The 24,147-nt window shown below is 39.4% G+C and overlaps 1 protein-coding gene across 10 annotated transcripts in view; it reads right to left on the reverse strand.

The window, feature by feature from the left end:
* fcho2 (FCH and mu domain containing endocytic adaptor 2) overlaps positions 1-24,147 on the reverse strand; it is a 180,751-nt gene that overhangs the window by 138,825 nt on the left and 17,779 nt on the right. For all 10 annotated transcript variants that reach the window (XM_061908075.1, XM_061908077.1, XM_061908078.1 and 7 more), the window contains exon 2: positions 6,879-6,970. In XM_061908075.1, coding sequence (XP_061764059.1) covers positions 6,879-6,970 — 92 coding nt within the window. The remainder of the gene's footprint in view (positions 1-6,878; positions 6,971-24,147) is intronic.

Here is a 24,147-nt window from a genome sequence, read left to right on the forward strand (position 1 = left end):
CTAAATAAAGTTGCCTTGCCTTTATAAAGTCTTTGCAAAGATGTACTGCACAGTGACTTTTCCCCCACTAGAGGGAGCCCTATTCAAACTAGTCATCGCCATGCAATTTTGTATGCATTCAAAAATGTTTTTAACATGAATCCATTAATCAGATATTTTAAGTGGAAGTACAGGGCACCTGTAAAATATTCACATGTATTTTGTATTATTTCAGTCTTACTCTGAAATAGAAAATTATTTGTTGTCCTGATAATTCCACACTCAACACCATTATGATGACAACATGACAAACGTGTTTTGCAAAATTATGCAAGATCAAAAACAAAAATTCACATGTATATACAGAATCCAAGCCAAAAAGGGGGAAGGTTGTGTAACTTGACGACATTGTTACTGTGGTGTATTATTTTGGCGACAATGTGCCCTCTTTTTTTCTTTTACCAAAGTGTATCGTTTCACTTCATTTAGTTTTTTTCCACTAAATATCAATTGTGCCACTAATGTATTTCTTGTAAAGTGTATAAAAAGGAGTATTGAAGCTAGACAAATAAGATGCCAAAAACCAACCATTTTCATGTGCTATAGGACAGAAAGGAGGGCTTTTTTTTCTCCTCAGTTTGAAAATGCAGACGTTATCAGCACTACTGTCTGATTTCAATCAATGTAAGTGAACAGAATCAGGTAATATACCAACTTATATTCTTGTCTTCATGAAAGAAATGAATCTATATGTGTTTAACATGCTTGTATGATCACAAAACACCTTTAACTTGTTAACAAAAATGTATTTTTAACAAATAAATACAAACCCTGTTTCCATATGAGTTGGGAAATTGTGTTAGATGTAAATATAAAAAGAATACAATGATTTGCAAATCCTTTTCAACCCATATTCAGTTGAATGCACTACAAAGACAAGATATTTGATGTTCAAACTCATTAACTTTTTTTTTTTTTTGCAAATAATAATTACCTTAGAATTTCATGTCTGCAACACATGCCTAAGTAGTTGGGAAAGGGCATGTTCACCACTGTTACATCACCTTTTCTTTCAACAACACTCAATAAACGTTTGGGAACTGAGGAAACTAATTGTTGAAGCTTTGAAAGTGGAATTCTTTACCATCGTTGCTTTAAGTAGAGCTTCAGTCGTTCAACAGTCAGGGTTCTCCGCTGTCATATTTTACGCTTCATAATGCGCCACACATTTTCCATGGGAGACATGTCTGGACTGCAGGCGGGCCAGGAAAGTACCAGCACTCTTTTACTACGAAGCCACGCTGTTGTAACATGTGGCTTGGCATTGTCTTGCTGAAATAAGCAGGGGCGTCCATGGTAACGTTGCTTGGATGACAACATATGTTGCTCCAAAACCTGTATGGACCATACAGCATTAATGGTGCCTTCACAGATGTGTAAGTTACCCATGCCTTGGGCACTAATACACCCCCATACCATCACAGATGCTGGCTTTTGAACTTTGCGCCAATAACAATCCGGATGGTTATTTTCCTCTTTGTTCCGGAGGACACCACGTCCACAGTTTCCAAATACAATTTGAAATGTGGACTCGTCAGACCACAGAACACTTTTCCACTTTGCATCAGTCCATCTTAGATAAGCTCGAGCCCAGCGAAGCCAGCGACATTCCTGGGTGTTGTTGATAAATGGCTTTCGCTTAGAGTTCTAACTTGCACTTACAGATGTAGCGACCAACTTTAGTTACTGACAGTGGTTTTACGAAGTGCTCCTGAGCCCATGTGGTGATATCCTTTACACACTGATGTCTGTTTTTGATGCAGTACCGCCTGAGTGATCAAAGGTCCGTAAAATCATCGCTTACGTGCAGGGATTTCTCCAGATTCTCTGGACCTTTTGATGATTTTACGGACCGTAGAAGGTAAAATCCCTAAATTTCTTGCAATAGCTCATTGAGAAATGTTGTTCGAAAACTGTTCTACAATTTGCTTACAAATTGGTGACCCTCGCCCCATCCTTGTTTGTGAATTACTTAGCATTTCATGGAAGCTGCTTTTATACCCAATCATGGCACCCACCTGTTCTCAATTAGCCTGCACACCTGTGGGATTTTCCAAATAAGTGTTTGATGAGCATTTCTAAACTTTATCAGTAATTATTACCAACTTTCCCAACTTTTTGCAACAAAAAAAATTGTTTATCAGTTTGAACATCAAATATCTTGTCTTTGTAGCATATTCAACTGGATACGGGTTGAAAAGGATTTGCAAATCATTGTATTCCGTTTATATCTTCATCTAACACAAGTTCCAAACTCATATGGAAACGGGGTTTGTAAATATAAATTGTATATATGAATGAGGTAGATTCCCTCGACTTGGTCAATTGAAAAGTAGCTCGCCTGCAGAAAAAGTGTGGGCACCCCTGGGCTACTGTTAGCATTAGCGATTTTACATGACGATTTCAACTCCTCCAAATGTTGCAATAAAAACAACTAAGATTAAGGTTGCAATAAAGCAGCTGCTGTGTAATAAGCACAACACTTAATAGTACAAACACTTTGTAGGGCGTAACATAACAGATTCAGCTTCCTTGAAAAAAGCTACTTCCGAGTTAAACAGTACAGTACTGCCATCTATTGTATTGGAAGTGCATCTGCATTGGATAAAAAAAAAAGGATATGACAACTGGACACTACAGTTATCATAATCAGCTCATATTTAAATGTTAGATTAGGGCGTTTTTTTAATATCTAGATATTTTTAAGCCATATCACGATACAGGATATATATCTCCATGTTTTGCCTTAGCCTTGAATGAACACTTGATGCATATAATCACAGCAGTGTAATGATTCAATGTGTCTACATTAAAACATTCTTGTTCATACTGCATTAATATATGCTCATTTTAAACTTTCATGCGGAGAGGGGAATCACAAGTAAGTCAATTGACCAAAACTGTATTTATTAAACAGTTATTAAGCAGTGGCACAAACATTCATGTTATTTCCGAAACAGAAAGTGCAAGATTGTCAGATATTTTAACCTTCGTCTTGTGTTAGGGTCAGTACCGACCCGTTTTAGTTTTTAAATGCATAAAAGAACCACATAAATTTATTTTTTTGCATCAAGGCTTTTTGACTTTTGTCAGGAACCTCTATTGCAACAAAAAAAAACTTCTTTTTTTTTTCACTAAATTATAAAATGCTCTGGTTGAAATTATGACCTTGGTGTTGTTAGGGTCGGTTTCGACCCAGTTATAAAAATAAAATTATTAAGCAATAATTAGAGCCAAAACTGAACACTCAGACAGCCAGCTCCTCTCCCAATCATGTGTTTATATTTTGGGGGATTCTCAATTTACCTTGTTATCCAGTACAAAATCAAACAAAGACGGACGGGTATGTCCAGACATGTGAGGTCAATTCAGTATAAAATTATTAAAATGAAAAAATAAATACAACACATTTATTTAAGAGATGTGTTCTATTACCCCTCGGTAATAGTCAGGTAACACAAAATCATTTTATTTATTTATACGACCCTCTTGAGGTTCATTTTACCATTTTTTAAATTGAAATCGAGGGTTATACTGACAAAAAAAGGCCCAATGGCCCACACCAAAAATATTAAAACCAATATTTTCGTGGATAAGGAAGCCTAACAAGGTAACCAAGAGATGAGAAACAAATTGGATGATAGATAATTGTTTTTAGTGTATTTTACAGCTGATTTAAGACATGGGTCAAAACTGATCCGTTAACATAAGAGATGGTAACAGAAACCTAACACAAGAGGAAGGTTAAAACAAGCTTGGAGTGCACTTTTGTGCGTGATGTCACTAAGAGGACATATCCAAACAACACTAAATTAAAGTGCACTTTTTGTACAGAACGCCACTACAATAGATTAAAACAAATAAAGTGCACTTTTGTGCATGATGTCACACAAGATATTTCAATAACTGTCAAATAAAAAAGAGCTGCATAATTGGAAAACAAATAGTGTATGTCCTTTGGCTTGTGGTAGGTTCCTGCGGACGTTTTTTCCTTTTGTTGTTGACTATTTTTTTCATACGGTGTTGCTGTGGAAATGGTTCCCTCTGCATTTTGTTGGCATGTTGACATGCGGAGTTTCAAGCACTCTTCATTCTCAAGCGGGTGACGCTACATATTAGCAGTAATGCTACTTTTTGTAGCAACGCTTTTGCCCCACACCTGACAAATTACGGTTGTCTGTTCGACATTTTCCCGCTTAAAGCGAAACCACCGCCAGGCGATGGACACCCAGCGTTTTTTTACGGGAATTAATTATTCCTTCATCATATTACCCGCAGCTAACGTTACCCATGCCGCTACCTCTCTGCTCCGCGAGGGCGTATACGTATGTGACGTATGTAGGAAGGTGCGCTTGTTTTATGTCTCTGTGAGGAGAGACAAGAAAGGCAAGACAAGAAAGAGCTAAAAGCAACTGCGTGAGAACGTGTACTCGAATATCACGATAGTCATTTTCTATATCGCACAGAGACAAACCCGCGATATATCGAGTATATCGATATATCGCCAAGCCCTACGTTACATACATTGTTTTTATATCAAACAATTACCTTATGTCAACATCGAAATTGAATAGCGTCAAGTACCAGTATCGATTCCCATGTACCAGGGATTTGTACCGTATCGGTTAAAATGTGACCGGTACCCATTTGTAACGACAGGCTTACTGCATAGTATGTAGGAGAAAAGGGGCGCTTGATATGTTCACCCTAACACACATACAGCACAGTACGGGTAATCTTGCCTCATTGGAGCATTTTTTTATCAGGTATGGAAGCTATTTTTTTGTTGGTGTGAAGTAATTGTTCCTCATTTTAGCCAAATATTTATCGTGCACCTGCCTCAAAAATTTTTTTTTATAGTTATGCTAATGTGGCAAATCCAATCTGTTTTGCGTGCATAGACTTTCTTGTTGTGTCTTTTTGGATTGAAGTTACAAAATATTACAGAACTATGGAGATTAATTTGTGTCTTTATTATATAAAAATTTTGTTTTAACTGAATTAATGTTACTGAATTTTCCATCCATCCATTTTCTATTTTTTGCATTCAAATTTTGTGAACTGAATTTTTTTAAACTTTCATTTAATTTTAAAAAAATGTTAGCAAAATGCGTGTGTTTAAAATTAAGTGTTTTAAAATTCAGTGTGTAAATATTCAGTACTGAAAGATTACTCCCTGAGCAAAATATGTAAATATTATGTTATTATGAATGTGTTACTACATGACTTGCATACTTACAGCGTGTGTCTAAAACATTGATGGAGGTTTAAGGATATTTTATAGAGCGTTTTATGGGCGGAATAGAGCGACTCTCATTGACTCCGTTGTAAGCTGACTTTTGCTATCCTTTAGTTAGAATGCATAAGAAAAAAAACATATCTGTTCTTGTCTTACATAAGGATTGTGAATGATAGACAAAAAGTGCAGTTGCACTATAGAACTGATTCCAATGTTTAGAACCTGCAGTTTTGAGTGACATACGGGTTACTACGGTAACCATAGGAAGCCCTGCTCCCTGCAGACGAGGCATGGGGTAGTGTGGGCGGGGCAGCAACAGGCCGGAGACCTCACAAAGTCGAAAATTTTGACACTGAATTTTTCAGCACTGAATTTAAAAAAAAAATTTTTTTTTACACTGATTGTTTTAAAATTAAAGGTAAAGTTAAAGTAAAAATAATTGTCACACACACACTAGGTGTGGTGAAATTTGCCTTCTGCATATGACTCGTCACCCTTGATCTCCCCCTGGGAGGTGAGGGGAGCAGTGGGCAGCAGCGGTGCCGTGCCCGGGAATAATTTTTGGTGATTTAACCTCCAACTCCAACCCTTGATGCTGAGTGCCAAAATTTAAAAAACGTTTTCTTTTCAAAACAAACCAAATTATTTTTTACACTGAATCTTTAAACACACGCATTTTGCAAACATTCTTTTTTTTTCAATTAAATAGTCGACATTATAAAATGTGAAAAAAAAAAAATTAGGTTACAAAAATTGGGAACACAAAATATTCAGTTACACAAATTCGGTGTAAAAAAAAACAAAGCTTTCGTAATAAAGACACAGAGTTAACCTCCATAAAGAACTCCTATTGGATGGATGGATGGATGGATGGATGGATAGATGGATAGATGGATAGATGGATAGATAGATAGATAGATAGATAGATAGATCTTTATTGATTCCTTCAGGAGAGTTCCCTCCGGAATATTACAATTAAAATTCCAGTAGCAGTGTACAGAATTGAGATCGAATTTAAAAGGTAAAAAGTAAATAATGGGGGGGGGTATAAATGGAAACAAACTAGAAAAATATTTTACAATAGCAATAAAAATAAAAAGCAACAATGAGAATTACAATCCATCCATCCATCCATCCATTTTCTACCGTTTGTCCCTTTTGGGGTCGCGGGGGGGGTCACTGGAGCCTATCTTAGCTGTATTCAGGCGGAAGGCGGTGTACGCCCTGGACAAGTCGCCACCTCATCGCAGGGCCAACACAGACAGACAGACAACATTCACACACACATTCACACACTAAGGACTATTTAGTGTTGCCAACAATAAAATAGTAAAATGAGACTGGATCGGGGCGCTACCTGAGACCAAAACAAGACTCGGTGAAAACTGGTTTCGCCTGTCACTCATGCACACGATTATCACCTTCACTCATGAGAACACATCAGTATTCATTTTGTACATAATCACTTTGACGTCTGCATCTTACATGACACTAACTAGCATTCCCGTTCTCACAGTTGTCTTTGTTTTTCACCAGTTTGACAGAGAGCCGCTCCAAAATATCGGGCACTCCCTAATTAAGTGTTGAATGTCAGCCTTACCTTTCCCTGATGAAGTCCGTCAGCTCCTTGGAGGAGATCTGTCCGTGCTTCATGTTGTGGTACAGCACGTCGAAGCCATTGTTCTTCTCGCCCTGTCAGTCGGGGGGAAAAGAGAACAAAATCATAAGGGTGGAAAAAAATTCTAAAATAAAAAAATCCCAGTACCGCTGATAATTTCTCACGCAGCAGCACCCTTGTGGCCCGCATGGCTTCCAGTTGCCACTGAAGCAGCCGCTGGTCCACCATGCCCATCTTGGCCATGTTTACAAGACGAATGCGGAAAATATGTGTAGTTTTTCTGCGGTGGAAAAAGACGCCTTTCGACACGGGCGTCAGTTGAGTGTGTGCTGTTCCACGGTGTCAGGTTGGGGTTTTAAAAAATGCAAGCCTACCTGTGAATAATTCAATATGTTGACCCTTTCCTGTAGCTAAGTTGACACAATTAGTATTACGATGTACAAACCCCGTTTCCATATGAGTTGGGAATTTGTGTTAGATGTAAATATAAACGTAATACAATGATTTGCAAATCCTTTTCAACACATATTCAATTGAAGGCACTACAAAGACAAAATATTTGATATTCAAACTCATAAACTTTATTTTTATTTTCTTAAATAATCATTAACTTAGAATTTCATGGCTGCTACACGTGTCAAAGTAGTTGGGAAAGGGCATGTTCACCACTGTGTTACATCACCTTTTCTTTTAACAACACTCAAAAAACATTTGGGAACTGAGGAAACTAATTGTTGAAGCTTTGAAAGTGGAATTCTTTCCCATTCTTGATTTATGTAGAGCTTCAGTCGTTTAACAGTACAGGGTCTCTGCTGTCATATTTTACTCATAATGCGCCACACATTTTCGATTGGAGACAGGTCTGGACTGCAGGCGGGCCAGGAAAGTATCAATCAATCAATCAATCAATGTTTACTTATATAGCCCTAAATCACTAGTGTCTCAAAGGGCTGCACAAACCACTACGACATCCTCGGTAGGCCCACATAAGGGCAAGGAAAACTCACACCCAGTGGGACATCGGTGACAATAATGACCCAGTGGGACGTCGGTGACAATGATGACTATGAGAACCTTGGAGAGGAGGAAAGCAATGGATGTCGAGCGGGTCTAACATGATAAAGTACCCGCACTCTTTTTTTTTAACAAAGCCACGCTGTTGTAACACATGCTGAATGTGGCTTGACATTGTTCTGCTGAAATAAGCAGGGGTGTCCATGAAATAGACGGCGCTTAGATGGCAGCCTATGTTGTTCCAAAACCTGTACGTACCTTTCAGCATTAATGGTGCCTTCACAGATGTGTACGTTACCCATGCCTTGGCACTAATGTACCCCCATACCATCACAGATGCTGGCTTTTGAACTTTAACAGATAACAGTCTGGATGGTTCGCTTCCCCTTTGGTCCGGATGACACCATGTCAAATATTTCCAAAAACAATTTGAAATGTGGACTCGTCAGACCACAGAACATTTTTCCAATTTGCATCAGTCCATCTTTGATGATCTCGGGCCCAGAGAAGCCCGTGGCGTTTCTGGATGTTGTTGATAAATGGCTTTTGCTTTGCATATTAGAGCTTTAACTTGCACTTACAGATGTAGCGACAAACTGTATTTAGAGACAGTGGTTTTCTGTAGTGTTTCTGAGCCCATGTGGTGATATCCTTTTGAGGTTGATGTTGGTTTTGGATACAATGTCGTCTGAGGGATCGAAGGTCACGGTCATTCAATGTTGGTTTCCGGCCATGGCACTTACATGGAGTGATTTCTCCAATTTCTCTGAACCTTTAAATGATATTATGGACCGTAGATGTTGAAATCCCTAAATTTCTTGCAATTGCACTTTGAGAAACATTGTTCTTAAACTGTTTGACTATTTGCTCACGCAGTTGTGGACAAAGGGGTGTACCTCGCTCCATCCTTTCTTGTGAAAGACTGTGGGATGTTCCAAATAAGTGTTTGATGAGCATTCCTCAACTTTATCAGTATTTATTGCCACCTTTTCCAACTTCTTTGTCACGTGTTGCTGGCATCAAATTCTAAAGTTAATGACTATTGGCAAAAAAAAAAAGAGTTTATTAGTTTGAACATAAAATATGTTTTCTTTGTAGTATATTGAACTTAATATGGGTTAAAAATGATTTGCAAATCATTGTATTCCGTTTATATTTACATCTAACACAATTTCCCAACTCATATAGAAACAGGGTTTGTATTATGATGTACAGCTCTTGTATTCGATTTTAAAATGTACTGCAAGTGGATTAATGATATTAGATATGCTGTAGCTCAGTGGTTTTAAACCTTTTTTGACCTACGGCGCATTTTTTCTATTAGAAAAAAATACTGAGGCACACCACCAGTAGAAAAGGTTAAAAAATGTAACTCCACCGGGTTTTCGGGCCTTATTTTGAGTTTGTTGTTGTTTCCTGTGAGTTGTGCTTTAGTTCCTGTCTTGCACTGGTATTTTGGTGACTTCCTGTTTTGTTCATGTTCTCCTGTAGCAGCTTCACGCCTCGCACCTGTTTTGTTTTCGCAATCAAGACTATTTACGTTGTGCGTACGCTATCTTTCTTTGTGGGGACATTGTTGATTGTCATGTCATGTACGGGATGTGCTTTGTGGACGCCATCTTTGTTCCACACGCTATAAGTTTTTGTAAGTCCAGCATTCTGTTTTTGTTGACTTTGTAGCCAGTTCAGTTTTACTTTTGTTTTCCATAGCCATCCCTGGGCTTCAGTGCATTTTCCTAGCGGGACTTGGCTTTTGTTCATTTTTGGTTTAAGCATTACATACCTTTTACATACCAAAAAAGGTTGAAACACACTGAACTAGACGACAGCACATTATTATAATTATTGATTTGCAAAAAAATATATTTTTTGGACCAATTAGATGAAGTTGCATAATTTCCCACGGCACACCAGACAATATCTCACGGCACTACACAGCGGTTGAAAAACACTGCTCTGGCTAATACACATTTAAATTGGATCTGCAATTTTGGGGTAATCCTTGTGTGGGACGAGGATCATATATATGGGCTGATGCAAATTGGAAAAATGTTCTGTGGTCTATATATATATATATATATATATATATATATATATAGGGTTTCCCACACATTCATTTATTTATGGCGGCCCGCCACGAAATTATTACGACCGCTCATAAAAGCAATGGGACTCTGTCTGTGAATGGAGCTTGTAGTTACATATTATATAAATATGTAAATATTATATAAATATATATATACAGTGGGGCAAAAAAGTATTTAGTCAGCCACTGTTGTGCAAGTTCTTCCACTTAAAATGATGACAGAGGTCTATAATTTTCATCATAGGTACACTTCAACTGTGAGAGACAGAATGTAAAAAAAAAAAAATCCTGAAATTCACATTGTAGGAATTTAAAAAAATATATTTGTAAATTATAGTGAAAAATAAGTATTTGGTCAACCATTCAAAGCTCTCACTGATGGAAGGAGGTTTTGGCTCAAAATCTCACGATACATGGTCCCATTCATTTTTTCCTTAACACGGATCAATCGTCCTGTCCCCTTAGCAGAAAAACAGCCCCAAAGCATGATGTTTCCACCCCCATGCTTCAAAGTAGGTGTGGTGTTCTTGGGATGCAACTCAGTATTCGTCTTCCTCCAAACACGACAAATTGAATTTATAGCAAAATGGATACATGGATGATACAGCAGAGGATTGGGAGAATGTCTTGTGGTCAGATGAAACCAAAATAGAACTTTTTGGTTAAATTTTTTTTTTTAAGACTTCAAAAAAAAATATATATATATATAAATATATGTATATTTTATATATATATATATTTTTTTTTTTTGGTCCTGTAAATTAAGCATGATGAGTTGAGCATATGTCAAAATGTGGCCCCACTTTTATCTCTTTTTCAAACACTTATTGCAAACGCTTATTTACAGTAAGTCATTAATTTGACTTAGCCATTATTTTGTCTTTGTAAGTAAATCGCCTTCCGCCCGATTGTAGCTGAGATAGGCGCCAGCGCCCCCCGCGACACCAAAAGGGAAAATGGATGGATGGATGGATGGAAATTTTTACTAAGTCAAAATAATGACTGTGGAGAGGCAGCGAGGCAGGGCACACCGAAGCCCGCTTCAAGATGGCGGCGAGGAGGCGGTGATGCCGAGCAAGCAGCGAGGTGGGGCGTGTCGGGATCAACGCCGCAATTATTATCAGGGGCTTGGGCCGCCCAGCTGGCCACAATTAAGTAATCCTCTCGAACTGTGTAAAAAGGCGGTAGCCGTAAACGTCGGAGAGAGAGAGGGAGAGAGAAGCCAGAGCCAACGAAAAGCGAATGCTCAGCGAGAGCAACAAAGAGCCCGAGGAAGAAGACGACGCACGAAGCTGAAAAGCAAGGGCGGAAGAGCAAGCAGCAAACAGCAAGGCTGGAAAGCAACCCGGAAGAGACTTTAATATTGAAAAATAAAAGAAGTCTAAACCTGCTCGCCAGAATGTCCTTCCTTGTTGGTCCCTGGACCCCACACGACAGCGAGCAACTGTCACAATGACATACTTAATATGTCGAGTAACTAGGACTGTTTTGTGTTTACTTTACGGAAAAAAATATCGAGATATATATCGTATAATGCCACTCAGCATACAGAGTGGAAAACACAACCAAAATGTGTAGGCTTCTTCACGCGACGAAGCCAGCCTACTTCACCACAGTCTGTAGTCTATTGCCCCCCCCAGGCTGTAGTGAGATGGAGACGTGATGGTGGCGACAGGCCAAATTACACTGTTCTTTATACCCCCACAACTCCTTCCCCGTCCATCCGCCTGTTTCAGGCGGCGCCCCTCCCCCTGGAGAGACACCACGAGGGCAGGCCGATTTGGCCTTTTTTTAATATCTCTATATTTTTAGGCCATATCGCAATACATGATATATATCTCCATATTTTGCCTTAGCCTTGAATGAACACTTGATACATATAATCACAGCAGTATGATGATTCTATGTGTCTACATTAAAACATTGTTGTTCATACTGCATTAGTATATCCTCATTTTAAACTTATATGCAGAGAAGGAAATCATGACTAAGTCAATTTAGCAAAAGTGTATTTATTAAACAGTTATTAGCGGGTGACTTTTCAAATGATGCTACATATTAGCAGTAATGCTACTTTTGGTAGCAACGCTTGTGCCCCACACTTGACAAATTAAAGTTGTCTGTTCGACATATTCCCTCTTGAAGCCAAACCACCGCCAGACGATGGACCCCCTTCTGTTTTTCTTGGGAATTAATTCTTCCTTCATTTGTTACCAGATTCGCACCTTCTCTCTCTCGTATTACCACTCGCACGGCTCTGCTAGCATCACAGCTAACGTTACCCATGCTGCTACCTCTCTGCTCGGGGAAGGTGTGTGATGTTGCACGAGTGATGTGTGTAGGAAGGTGTGCTTGTGTTAAGTCTCTGTGAGAAGGAGAGAAAAGAAACAGGTAGAGACGCATGCAGTGTTAGTAGTTAAAGGGGAACATTATCACCAGACCTATGTAAGCGTCAATATATACCTTGATGTTGCAGAAAAAAGACCATATATTTTTTTAACCGATTTCCGAACTCTAAATGGGTTAATTCTGGCGAATAAACGCCTTTCTGTTTATCGCTCTTTTTGCAATGACGTCAGAACGTGACGTCACCGACTTAATACAGCCACCATTTTCATTTCCTCAAACACATTACAAACACCGGGTCTCAGCTCTGTTATTTTCCGTTTTTCGACTATTTTTTGGAACCTTGGTGACATCATGCCTCGTCGGTGTGTTGTCGGAGGGTGTAACAACACTAACAGGGAGGGATTCAAGTTGCACCACTGGCCCGAAGATGCAAAAGTGTCTGCCGCCAGACCCCCATTGAATGTACCGGAGAGTCTCCACATTTTACCGGCGATGACAGACATGGCACATAGATGTATGGATTACTTGCAGATGCATTTGCAACGATAAAGTCAACTAAATCACAAAGGGGAGTTTTGTTGATGTTTTGACTTATGTGCTAATCAGACATATTTGGTCGCGGCGTGACTGCCAGCTAATCGATGCTAACATGCTATTTACCGGCGGTGCTAAAGCAGACATGGCACAGAGATGTATGGATAACCTGCAGATGCATTTGCAACTATAAAGTCAACGAAATCACAAAGGTGAGTTTTGTTGATGTTGACTGCCAGCTAATCGATGCTAACATGCTACGCTAATCAATGCTAACATGCTATTTACCGGTGGTGATAAAGCAGACATGGCACAGATATGTATGGATAACCTGCAGATGCATTTGCAACTATATTACGTTTCCTTCCACCCACATTTATTGCGAAAAAAACACTTACCAATTGACAGATTTAAGTTGCTCCAGTGTCAAAAGATGCGAAAGTCCTGATCGTTTGATCCGCACATTTTACCGGCGATGCTAACGCAGCTATTCGGCCATGCTATGGCTATGAATAGCGTCAATAGTTATTCGCTCAATAGCTTCAGTTTCTTCTTCAATACTTTCATACTCCAACCATCTGTTTCAATATATGCGTAATCTGTTGAATCGCTTAAGCCGCTGAAATCCGAGTCTGAATCCGAGCTAATGTCGCTATATCTTGCTGTGGTATTCGCCATTGTTTGTTTACATTGGCAGCACTATGTGACGTCACAGGAAAATGGATAGTGTCTTGGCAGAGAGCGAAAAAAAGGCACTTTAAAGCTTTTTTTAGGGATATTCCGGGATCGGTAAAATTTTGAAAAAAACTTCAAAAAATAAAAAAAGCCACTGGGAACTGATTTTTATTGTTTTTAACCCTTTTGAAATTGTGATAATGTTCCCCTTTAAAAACAACTGCGTGAGAACATATACTCAAATGTCATAATATAGTTATTTTCTATATCGCACAGTGACAGACCCGGGATATACCACGTGTATAGATATATCGCCCAGCCCTAGACACCACCTTAACTAACTAATTTTCTGGGGGAAACACTGACTACCAAACCCAAATCATGCCATGACCCAGGTGAGGGATCATGACATAATTTTTTATTCATTTATTTATTTTTTTAAATAACACCACCACTGTGTGGCGTATTTGTCAAATAATAGCACAGCCAACACGATAAGAGTGCGTGTTTTGAACAATTTTCACTCTTTTGTGTGCCGTGGTTCCAGAGTACAAGAGCTAGACTAAAGACTCAGGATCCAATGTCTGTGGTATGACTTGAACCTTGTTGCAGATACTGCATAGTAGTGCTTTCCTGGTTCCTTGTTGCACACACTGCAGTGCAAAGTGGTGGTTTCCTTGTTCCTGTCCTCTACACAGTCAGCACTTTTGACACAAACGATGGAGGTCAGTAGGTTTGGTTCACTGGGAGGCTCAGGGCTAGCCTCGCATCTCACTTTGACTCTAGTATGGTAAACTGGTTGAGCGGTTTTCCCCTGCCTGCACCAAAGAGAATGACTAGGAAGCACTCATTACAGGTTTCCAGAAAAGGAAAGATGAGACCAAAGTGATGAACGTCATGCGAGGGATGTGAAAAGCACAATGTGTCTGGACGCGATGAAAGCCTGCGACAACAGGAAGAACGCTCAGGTGAAAGAGAACTATCTCTGACACATTTACAGGAAAGGTTATTAATATTTGCCTGCGCTGTCCCTGTTTTGAATAAATAAACTCGAAACTTGAAAGGCACGATATGAATGAACGCGCCAGACACACGAAAACAAACACAGGAAAGATTTCTGGGTGGTTCCGAGACGGCGAGTCTTATCAAGCAGCCATTGGAACACGAACTATGGACTGAAACATCTCAAGCCAGGAACACAATGCTGGTCTTTCCTTTGGTGGCTCACTGGTTGAAGACATTTTGTGCAGGATCACGTAGTTACATTCCAAAAAGTCAGTGGTCCACTCAGGACACAACATTTACTTAAGTTACACTCTAGCTAAAAGTAGAAGTCCCATTAAAGGCCTACTGAAACCCATTACTGCCCATCACACAGTCTGATTTTTTATATATCAATGATGAAATATTAACATTGCAACACATGCCAATACGGCCTTTTTAGTTTACTAAATTGCAAATTTAAATTTCCCGCGGAGTTTCCTGTTAAAAAACGTCGCGGAATGATGACGCGTATTTGTGACGTTATTGGCTAAAAGTCGTCTCTTTTCATCGCGCAATTACACGGTATTCTGGACATCTGTGTTGCTGAATCTTTTGCAATTTGTTCAATTAATAATGGAGAAGTCAAAGTAGAAAGATGGAGGTGGGAAGCTTTTAGCCACACAAACACAAGGTGTTTCCTTGTTTAAATTCCTGGAGGTGAAGCTTTACTATGGATCAGAGCGGTCAAGCGAACATGGATCACGACTACATGTCAACCGGCAGTTTTCTCACCGAAAACTGCCGGAGATCAGCGGAGCCAGCGTCCTCTTGCAGCTGCCGTGACTTCTCTCAGAGACTCTGGCGTCAAAACACCCGTGGCCACACCCCTCCGACGTTAAGGTACTCTTTAACTCACTAAAACACTAGCAACACAATAGGCAGATAAGGGATTTCCCAGAATTATTCTAGTAAATGTGTCTTAAAACATCTGAATCGCTCTCACTTGCCTCGCCTTTTTTTTATCTTTTTCTAGGCCTTCACTCTAAATTTCCTCATCCACGAATCTTTCATCCTCGCTCAAATTAATGGGGAAATTGTCGCTTTCTGGGTCCGAATAGCTCTTGCTGCTGGAGGCTCACATTATAAACGATGTGAGAAGTTCTACAACCAGTGACGTCACGCGCACATGGTCTGCTACTTCCGGTAAAGGCAAGGCTTTTTTATTAGCGACCCAAAGGTGCGAACTTTATCGTCGATGTTCTCTACTAAATCCTTTCAGCAAAAATATGGCAATATCACGAAATGATCAAGTATGACACATAGAATGGACCTGCTATCCCCGTTTAAACAAGAAAATCTAATTTCAGTAGGCCTTTAATACTGCAATTGTAGAAATAGACTGACCATAATATACCCAACGGAACAAGGCTTTTAGGCCTATTTTTAATCAATAAATGTTGTTTTTTAACTAATTTGTGACATTAATGAAGGAATTGAAGGACCAATTTAATTTTCTTTCCCCAATTAAGAGGTCCCACAATAAGGTATTGAAAGTGTGTTGTCCAAAATCTAGTCTCAATGCTGGAATTTAGACCGTTCTTAGTAAGGGTGAACAAGAAAATGATCCATCCATCCATTTTCTACCACTTTTTCCCTTTGAGGTCGCGGGGGGCACTGGTGCCTCTCAGCTACAATCGGGCGGAAGGCGGGGTACACCCTGGACAAGTCGCCACCTCCTCGCAGCAAGAAAATGATTAGCACTGCAATTCTTATACATCCAGATTCTAAATCGAGTCATCATTTTTAAATATCTATTTTATTTTAAATAATTGTATTTGGTTTTTTTTTTAAATATGAGAACCAGTTTGAAAAAAAAGACTTTTTCAACCCTTTTCTAACCTGAAAGTAGGGCTAGGCGATATATTGATATACTCGATATATCGCGGGTTTGTCTCTGCGCGATATAGAAAATGACTATAACGTGATATTCGAGTATACGTTCTCAAGCAGTTGCTTTTAGCTGCGGACATTACACCGCCATGCGTTTCCCACTCTTTCTTGTCTCTCCTCCTCACAGAGACGTAAAACAAGCGCACCTTCTTACGTACGTCACGTGTGCAACGTCACACGCTCCCGCGGAGCAGACAGGTAGCGACATGGTAAAGTTAGCTGTGATGCTAAAGGTGCGGTGCAGGTGGGAATACGAGAGAGAGAAGGTGCGAATCTGGTAACAAATTAAGGAATAATTAATTCTTAAGAAAAACAGCATGGGATCCATTATAGAATATATTGAACATTTATGCGGCAAAAGCGTTGCTACAAAAAGTAGCAGCACTGCTAATATGTAGCATTATTTGAAAAGCCACCCGCTAGAGAATGAAAAGTGCTTGAAATTGCATGTCAACGTCTCCGGCCGGTGCCACACCAACAAAATGCCGAAGCAACTATTTCCGGATCAACACCGTATGAAAAAAATAGTCGACAGAAGGAGATAACGTTCACAGGAACCTACCACATAGCAAAGGACATATACTATTTGATTTCTTGTTATGCAGCTCATTTTTATTTCACAGTTATTGAATTATCTTGTGTGACATCATGTACTTTAAATGTTTTTAAACTATTGTAGTGGCGTTCTGTGCAAAAATATAGTGTTGTTTTGATATGTCATCTTAGTGACATCATGTACAAAAGTGCACTTATACCTTGTTTTAACATAATAATAATGGATTAGATCTATATCGCGCTTTTTCTATTATTAGTCACTCAAAGTGCTCACAGAGAAGTGGGAAAAATGTCTCTGACAATCCTGCACTTTTTGTTTTGGAAACGACATGAATGTTTGTGCCACTGCTTAATAACTGTTTAATAAATACAGTTTTGGTCAAATGACATTAGTTATTTCACTCTCTGCATGAAAGTTTAAAATGAGCATATATTAATGCAGTATGAACAAGAATGTTTTAATGTAGACACATAGAATCATCATACTGCTGTGATTATATGCATCAGGTGTTCATTCAAGGCTCAGGCAAAATATCAAGATATATATCGTGTCATGGCCTAAAAATATCGAGATATTTAAAAAAGGCCATATTGCCCATCCCTAATATGTATATATATACATACATACATACATACATACATACATACATACATACATACATATATATATATATATATATATATATATACCCATCCATCATCTTCCGCTTATCGGAGGTCGGGTCGCGGGGGCAGCAGCCTAAGCAGGGAAGCCCAGACTTCCCTCTCCCCAGCCACTTCGTCTAGCTCTTCCCAGGAGATCCCGAGGCGTTCCCAGGCCAGCCGGGAGACATAGTCTTCCCAATGTGTCCTGGGTCTTCCCCGTGACCTCCTACCGGTTGGACGTGCCCTAAACACCTCCCTAGGGAGGCGTTCGGGTGGCATCCTGACCAGATGCCCGAGCCAACTCATCTGGCTCCTCTGAGTTCATATACATATACACATATATATATATGGGTTTCACGGTGGCAGAGGGGTTAGTGCATCTGCCTCACAATACAAAGGTCCCAAGTAGTCTGGGGTTCAATCCCGGGCTCGGGATCTTTCTGTGTGGAGTTTGTCCTCCCCGTAAATGCGTGCGTTCCCTTCGGGTACTCCGGCTTCCTCCCACTTCCAAAGACATGCACCTGGGGATAGGTTGATTGGTAACACTAAATGGTCCCTAGTGTGTGAATGTTGTCTGTCTATCTGTGTTGGCCCTGCGATTAGATGGCGACTTGTCCAGGGTGTACGCCGCCTTCCGCCCGATTGTAGCTGAGATAGACACCAGCGCCCCCCGCGACCCCAAAAGGGAATAAGCGGTAGGAAATGGATGATATATATATATATTATGTATACACACACACACACAAAAAAAAACATACACACACTTATATATACACGTATATACACACATACACCTACATACTGTATGTATTATGTCCACAATGAAGGAATATTTTCCTTTATTATGTCGCAACTTTCAAGGCGAGCGTTTGAAGTGGAGCAAACAAGTGAGAGAGAAGAGAGATTTTCCTCATGTTGGTGTTCATGAACAGGCTCTTGGCACACATATTACTACTCGGACTTAATGAAAAAGTCAATTTTGCATAATTATGCATAGAAAACCTGTAGTATAAAAAAGGTAAAGAGTGAGGTAAAGTCCAGAACAGCAGAGTTTGAAGATCACAAAAATATCTTTTGAGCATAAGAGCAGAGGAATGCAGCATTTTTAATATTGTGGCGTGAAGGAAATTGACTTTTTACGTTGTGGCGGACAGTAGACTTGCCATCCCTTATTGTCCTGCACTGCAAGGAGAAAAACAAAGCCAAACACTCAATTTTAAATGCTCAGTTGGAGACATTGAAACGCAGCAATACCAAACCTAAAGCGGAGGTCGACTGCATGCACCCACCACACCCAGGTGCAGAATTTATCATCGGCGCGCTAAGTGGCTTTTTATTTGCTCGTTTCATGTCCAGCAGCCAGTTAGTGAACAGACACGTGAGTGGGTGTCAAGGTGAAGAGCAACGGGAAAAGACAAAATGACTGCTCTCTCTCTGCGAGGCGGAACCCCCAACACGACTTCCGGCCTACAGGCAGCCCGTCTAGACGAGCAACCTGACGTTAGATCGGGCAGTGACATCCGACCGTCGGCTCATGTGAGAGACAAAACAACCTATGTTTAAGAGATGCTGTCACTACAAACACACAAACGTAATCAATCTACAGTGGGGCAAAAAATGATTTAGTCAGCCACCGATTGCGCAAATTCCCCCACTTAAAATGATGACAGAGGTCTGTAATTTTCATCATACGTACACTTCAACTGTGAGAGACAGAATGTGAAAAAAAAATCCAGGAATTCACATTGTAGGAATTTTAAAGAATTTATTTGTAAATTATGGTGGAAAATAAGTATTTGGTCAACCATTCAAAGCTCTCACTGATTGAAGGTTTTGGCTCAAAATCTCACGATACATGGCCCCATTCATTCTTTCCTTAACACGGATCAATCGTCCTGTCCCCTTAGCAGAAAAACAGCCCCAAAGCATGATGTTTCCACCCCCATGCTTCACAGTAGGTGTGATGTTCTTGGGATGCAACTCGGTATTCTTCTTCCTCCAAACACGACGAGTTTATATTTATTGAATAATACTTCAACAAAATATGAATATAAGTTCATAAACTGTGAAAAAAAATACAACAATGCAATATTCAGTGCTGACAGCTAGATTTTTTGTGGACATGTTCCATAAATATTGATGTTAAATATTTATTTTTTGTGAAGAAATGTTTAGAATTAAGTTCATGAATCCAGATGGATCTCTATTACAATCCCCAAAGAGGGCAGTTTAAGTTGATGATTACTTCTACGTGTAGAAATCTTTATTTATAATTGAATCACTTGTGTATTTTTTAACAAGTTTTTAGTTATTTTTATATCTGTTTTTCCAAATAGTTCAAGAAAGACCACAACAAATGAGCAATATTTTGCACTGTTATGCAAGTTAATAAATCAGAAACTGATGAAATAGTGCTGTATTTTACTTCTTTATCTGTTTTTTTTCAACCAAAAAGGCTTTGCTCTGATCAGGGGGGTACTTGAATTAAAAAAATGTTCACAGGGGGTAAATCACTGAAAAAAGGTTGAGAAGCACTGACTTAGAATATGTTCCCCATACTAAAGTGTTACCGAAAAACGTATAACTTTGTCTTGAATTTGAAAAAAAAAAAAAAAACATTTTAATTTTCACTAAAGAAGAGTTCGGTGAATGCACATATGAAACTGCTGGGGTTTGGTACCTCTAACAAGGTTAAGAACCACTGCTCTCAAGCTTGTGCAAATAACTTGGCAAAGAACGGACAATGCAAAATTTAAGATTAATCCCTTTAAAACTCCTGTGATTTTTAACCCACTAACATTTTTAAAATCATTCTGTTGCATGTTGTCATCTTCAAAGGCAATAAAAAAGACCCACAAAAAAGGTCCCAGATCTCCCCAAGGGTTATTAATAAAGAAAAAACTAACAAAATGTTGGCATTGACTGCTTATAGCAGAACGGAGAGATTTACCCGCATTAAATTGATCAGTCCGATTGCAAAAACTACACTCGGCCTTCCGCTCAAGACGCGGATGTGGTGAAATGCGGAAAAGGCAGAGAGGAAGTCGTAGTCCTGACGCGGGGGACATGTCCGGTTTGCACAACGTTTTGCGCAAGAAGACACACAGACTGACCTCGGGGCTGTTGGCGACCTCAACATTGGCTTATCTTTGCCTGGAAATCTTGTTTTCCTATGACGCCGCAGGCTAAAGGAAAGCTGCGCATTAAACAAACAGAAATGTTACTCTATAAATTGAACAGTCCCTCCAGGATTGTTGCCGACACCGAATCCAACTTTGTGATTTTAAGACTTTGTCATCAATGTTTTAAGTGAGCTTTGTAATTTTACCCTCAAAAATTATAATGATTCTAAAAAAAAAACTGTAATGATGATTACTCGTTTTCCACCACACAGACTTAAAAGTAAGAAACTGGATGACAGTAAAAGCACAGACTCAGTGTTATATGTTGAAATCATTGCACTGTTTTAATTAAGCATAACTAGAGAATGATATGGATAGTTCTATAGTGTTTTGTATATCGTACAGGATTGCTTATTATTTTTATTGGATAGTAGTTGGTTTATTTCAATTGTTAGTTTTTCCTTCCTCTTGTGCCCATATTTGTTCCCACTACCGCACCTCAAGTTGGAGTCCGTAATCTTGTTATATGCAAATATAATGACAATAAAGTCCATTCGATTCTATTCTATAGCAAATCTGGTACTTTTTTTGGCATTGACCGAATCCCGTCAATCCTTCACGTAAAATCCGTAAAATCCAACTTTGTCATCTTACAGTCATACTTGCCAACCCTCCCGATTTTCCCGGGAGACTCCCGAATTTCAATGCCCCTCCCGAAAATCTCCCGGGGCAACCATTCTCCAGAATTTCTCCCGATTTCCACCCGGACAACAATATTGGGGCCGTGCCTTAAAGGCACTGCTCTTAGCGTCCTCTCTCACCTGAAAAGGAGACTATTACATGTCTCCGTTATCCATAGGTTTATCTATAACCCATAAAGTAGGCACGGAGCTATTTCTAAGCGTGTGTTTACTCCAGCCGGCACGTTAATACACTGACACACAACAACCGGATTCCCATCATGCATTGCTTCAAAACTACGGCAAGTAGTAATGTCCAAAAACACAACAGAGACGAAGCAGAAGAACGAAGAAGAGACACGGCGATGACGAATAAGAAGAAGAAGTACGCTCGCAAGTTTCAAAATGACTGGAAAAAATGATTTCAGTTCATCCAGGACAGCTCGAAGGGGAAGGGGTATGCTGCCTGCAAATTTTGTAGATCGGACTTCTCCATTGAATACGGTGGCCAAACGGATATACTCATTAATATATATATATATATATATATATATATATATATATATATATATATATATATATATATATATATATATATATATATATACACATATATATATATATATACATACATACATACATACATACATATACATACATACATACATACATACATACATACACATACATACATACATACATACATACATACATACATACATACATATATATATATATGTGTGTCTTGATTGGATTATCCAGAGAATAGTGCTCGATACTGTGGTAGAGCGCAATATGTAGGTGTGGGAAAATCACAAGACTACTTCATCTCTACAGAACTGTTTCATGAGGGGTTCCCTAAATCATCAGGAGATTTTAATGGAAGCATTCACATACAATGGTTTATATAGGGCACAGAGTGGGTGGGTACAGGCAGGCGTAAGGGCGTGTTGATTGTAACTATCGCAAGAAACCTGATTGCCCTCTCAACGGAGGGTGCTTACAGACATCAGTCGTTTACCAAGCAAAGATAACACGCAAGGACATCAACACATCCGACACGTACGTAGGATTAACCGAAGGAGCGTTCAAAGCAAGATGGAATAATCACAACGCCTCCTTTAGAAACCAGACTTTGCGGAATTCTACAGAACTCAGCAAACACATTTGGAACCTCAAAGACAATAATGTTGAATATTCAATAACATGGCAAATTCTTGCATCCAGCACACCTTACAACAGTGGTAATAAAAGATGCAAACTATGCTTAAAAGAGAAACTGTTTATTATATATCATCCAGATCTATCATCCCTCAACAAGCGCAGTGAAATAATTTCAACATGCCGTCACAGACGGAAACACCTCCTAGGTAACTCATGAGCCAATCACCACGCCCCTACGCCTGCCTGTACCCACCCACTCTGTGCCCTATATAAACCATTGTATGTGAATGCTTCCATTAAAATCTCCTGATGATTGAGGGAACCCCTCATGAAACAGTTCTGTAGAGATGAAGTAGTCTTGTGATTTTTCCCACACCTACATATATATATATATATTAGGGCTGGGCAACGATTAAAAATTTTAATCGAAGTTAATCGCACGTTTTCTCCGATTAATCGCGATTAACTGCATTGTATACGCAAAGCCTAATAATGTATTCAAAAGTAGTGTAGTGCACCTTTATTGGAATATTCTCCCACATGAACAAAAGCGCCAAAACATTTGTTGTGCAAACACAATTTAAATCAGTACTTGTTAAACAGTAGCAGTTAAATAGCATATTTTATGAAAATCAACTCAAAAAATGTAAATACAAACATTTAAGCTTATTTCCACTGCCACGGTATTTAAGTTATCCTGTTTGTTATGGAAAATAAATATAACCTACATACAAATCTCTGAGCCACAATCATAACATCCGAACAGGCAATTTCTGAGGAAACAGCAGGAACATATTTTTTTTATCAGGGATCTTATGTTTAAAAAACCTATGTTATAGGTAGTGGGCTGTTTTAGGGAATTTTTGATCAAATTATCCGTAGTAGCAATATTAATAATGTTGTGTTTATTATGCGTAGTGCACTTAAAATAATTACGACCATATCTAGAAATTGATATGATGGGAATTTTCCGATTGTTTGCTTGGTGCTTTGATAAACTGAACGCATCATATACATGGTACTATATTGTGATGTTATGAGCCAGGGAAAAAAAGAACTAACCTACCCAGCATGCAACAGGAGTGACGAGCATGCGCGGTAGCCCGGTATAGGTTGTGTCGCCATGACGGCATCTTGTATGTTGTGATATGCACGCTCTGAAAGCAAACGTTAAGAACTCAGCCAACACGCCTCGTCTGCATTATTGATAAATAGACAGACAACACATATACTCCGCTGCTTCACAGGCCGCTGGATGTAGCCGGCAAAGTATTCCCATGCTAGCTAGCCGGTCTAGCAAGCACGCCTCATTCAGTCTAAAACGGCCCGATCTATCCACATTCAGAATTGTCTGGCGGTCGTAAGTGATCCCGGAGTGACCACGCTGTATGCCAGCCATGAAATTTGCAGAATTGTCCGGTATTTTTGCCAAATGTTCCATCTTTACCAAGAGCCCCTCCACGCCGAAGCCCGTCCGGGCACCACCATCTTGT

The sequence above is a fragment of the Nerophis ophidion genome, linkage group LG08 (genome assembly GCF_033978795.1).
Source record: "Nerophis ophidion isolate RoL-2023_Sa linkage group LG08, RoL_Noph_v1.0, whole genome shotgun sequence".
Lineage (NCBI taxonomy): Eukaryota > Metazoa > Chordata > Actinopteri > Syngnathiformes > Syngnathidae > Nerophis > Nerophis ophidion.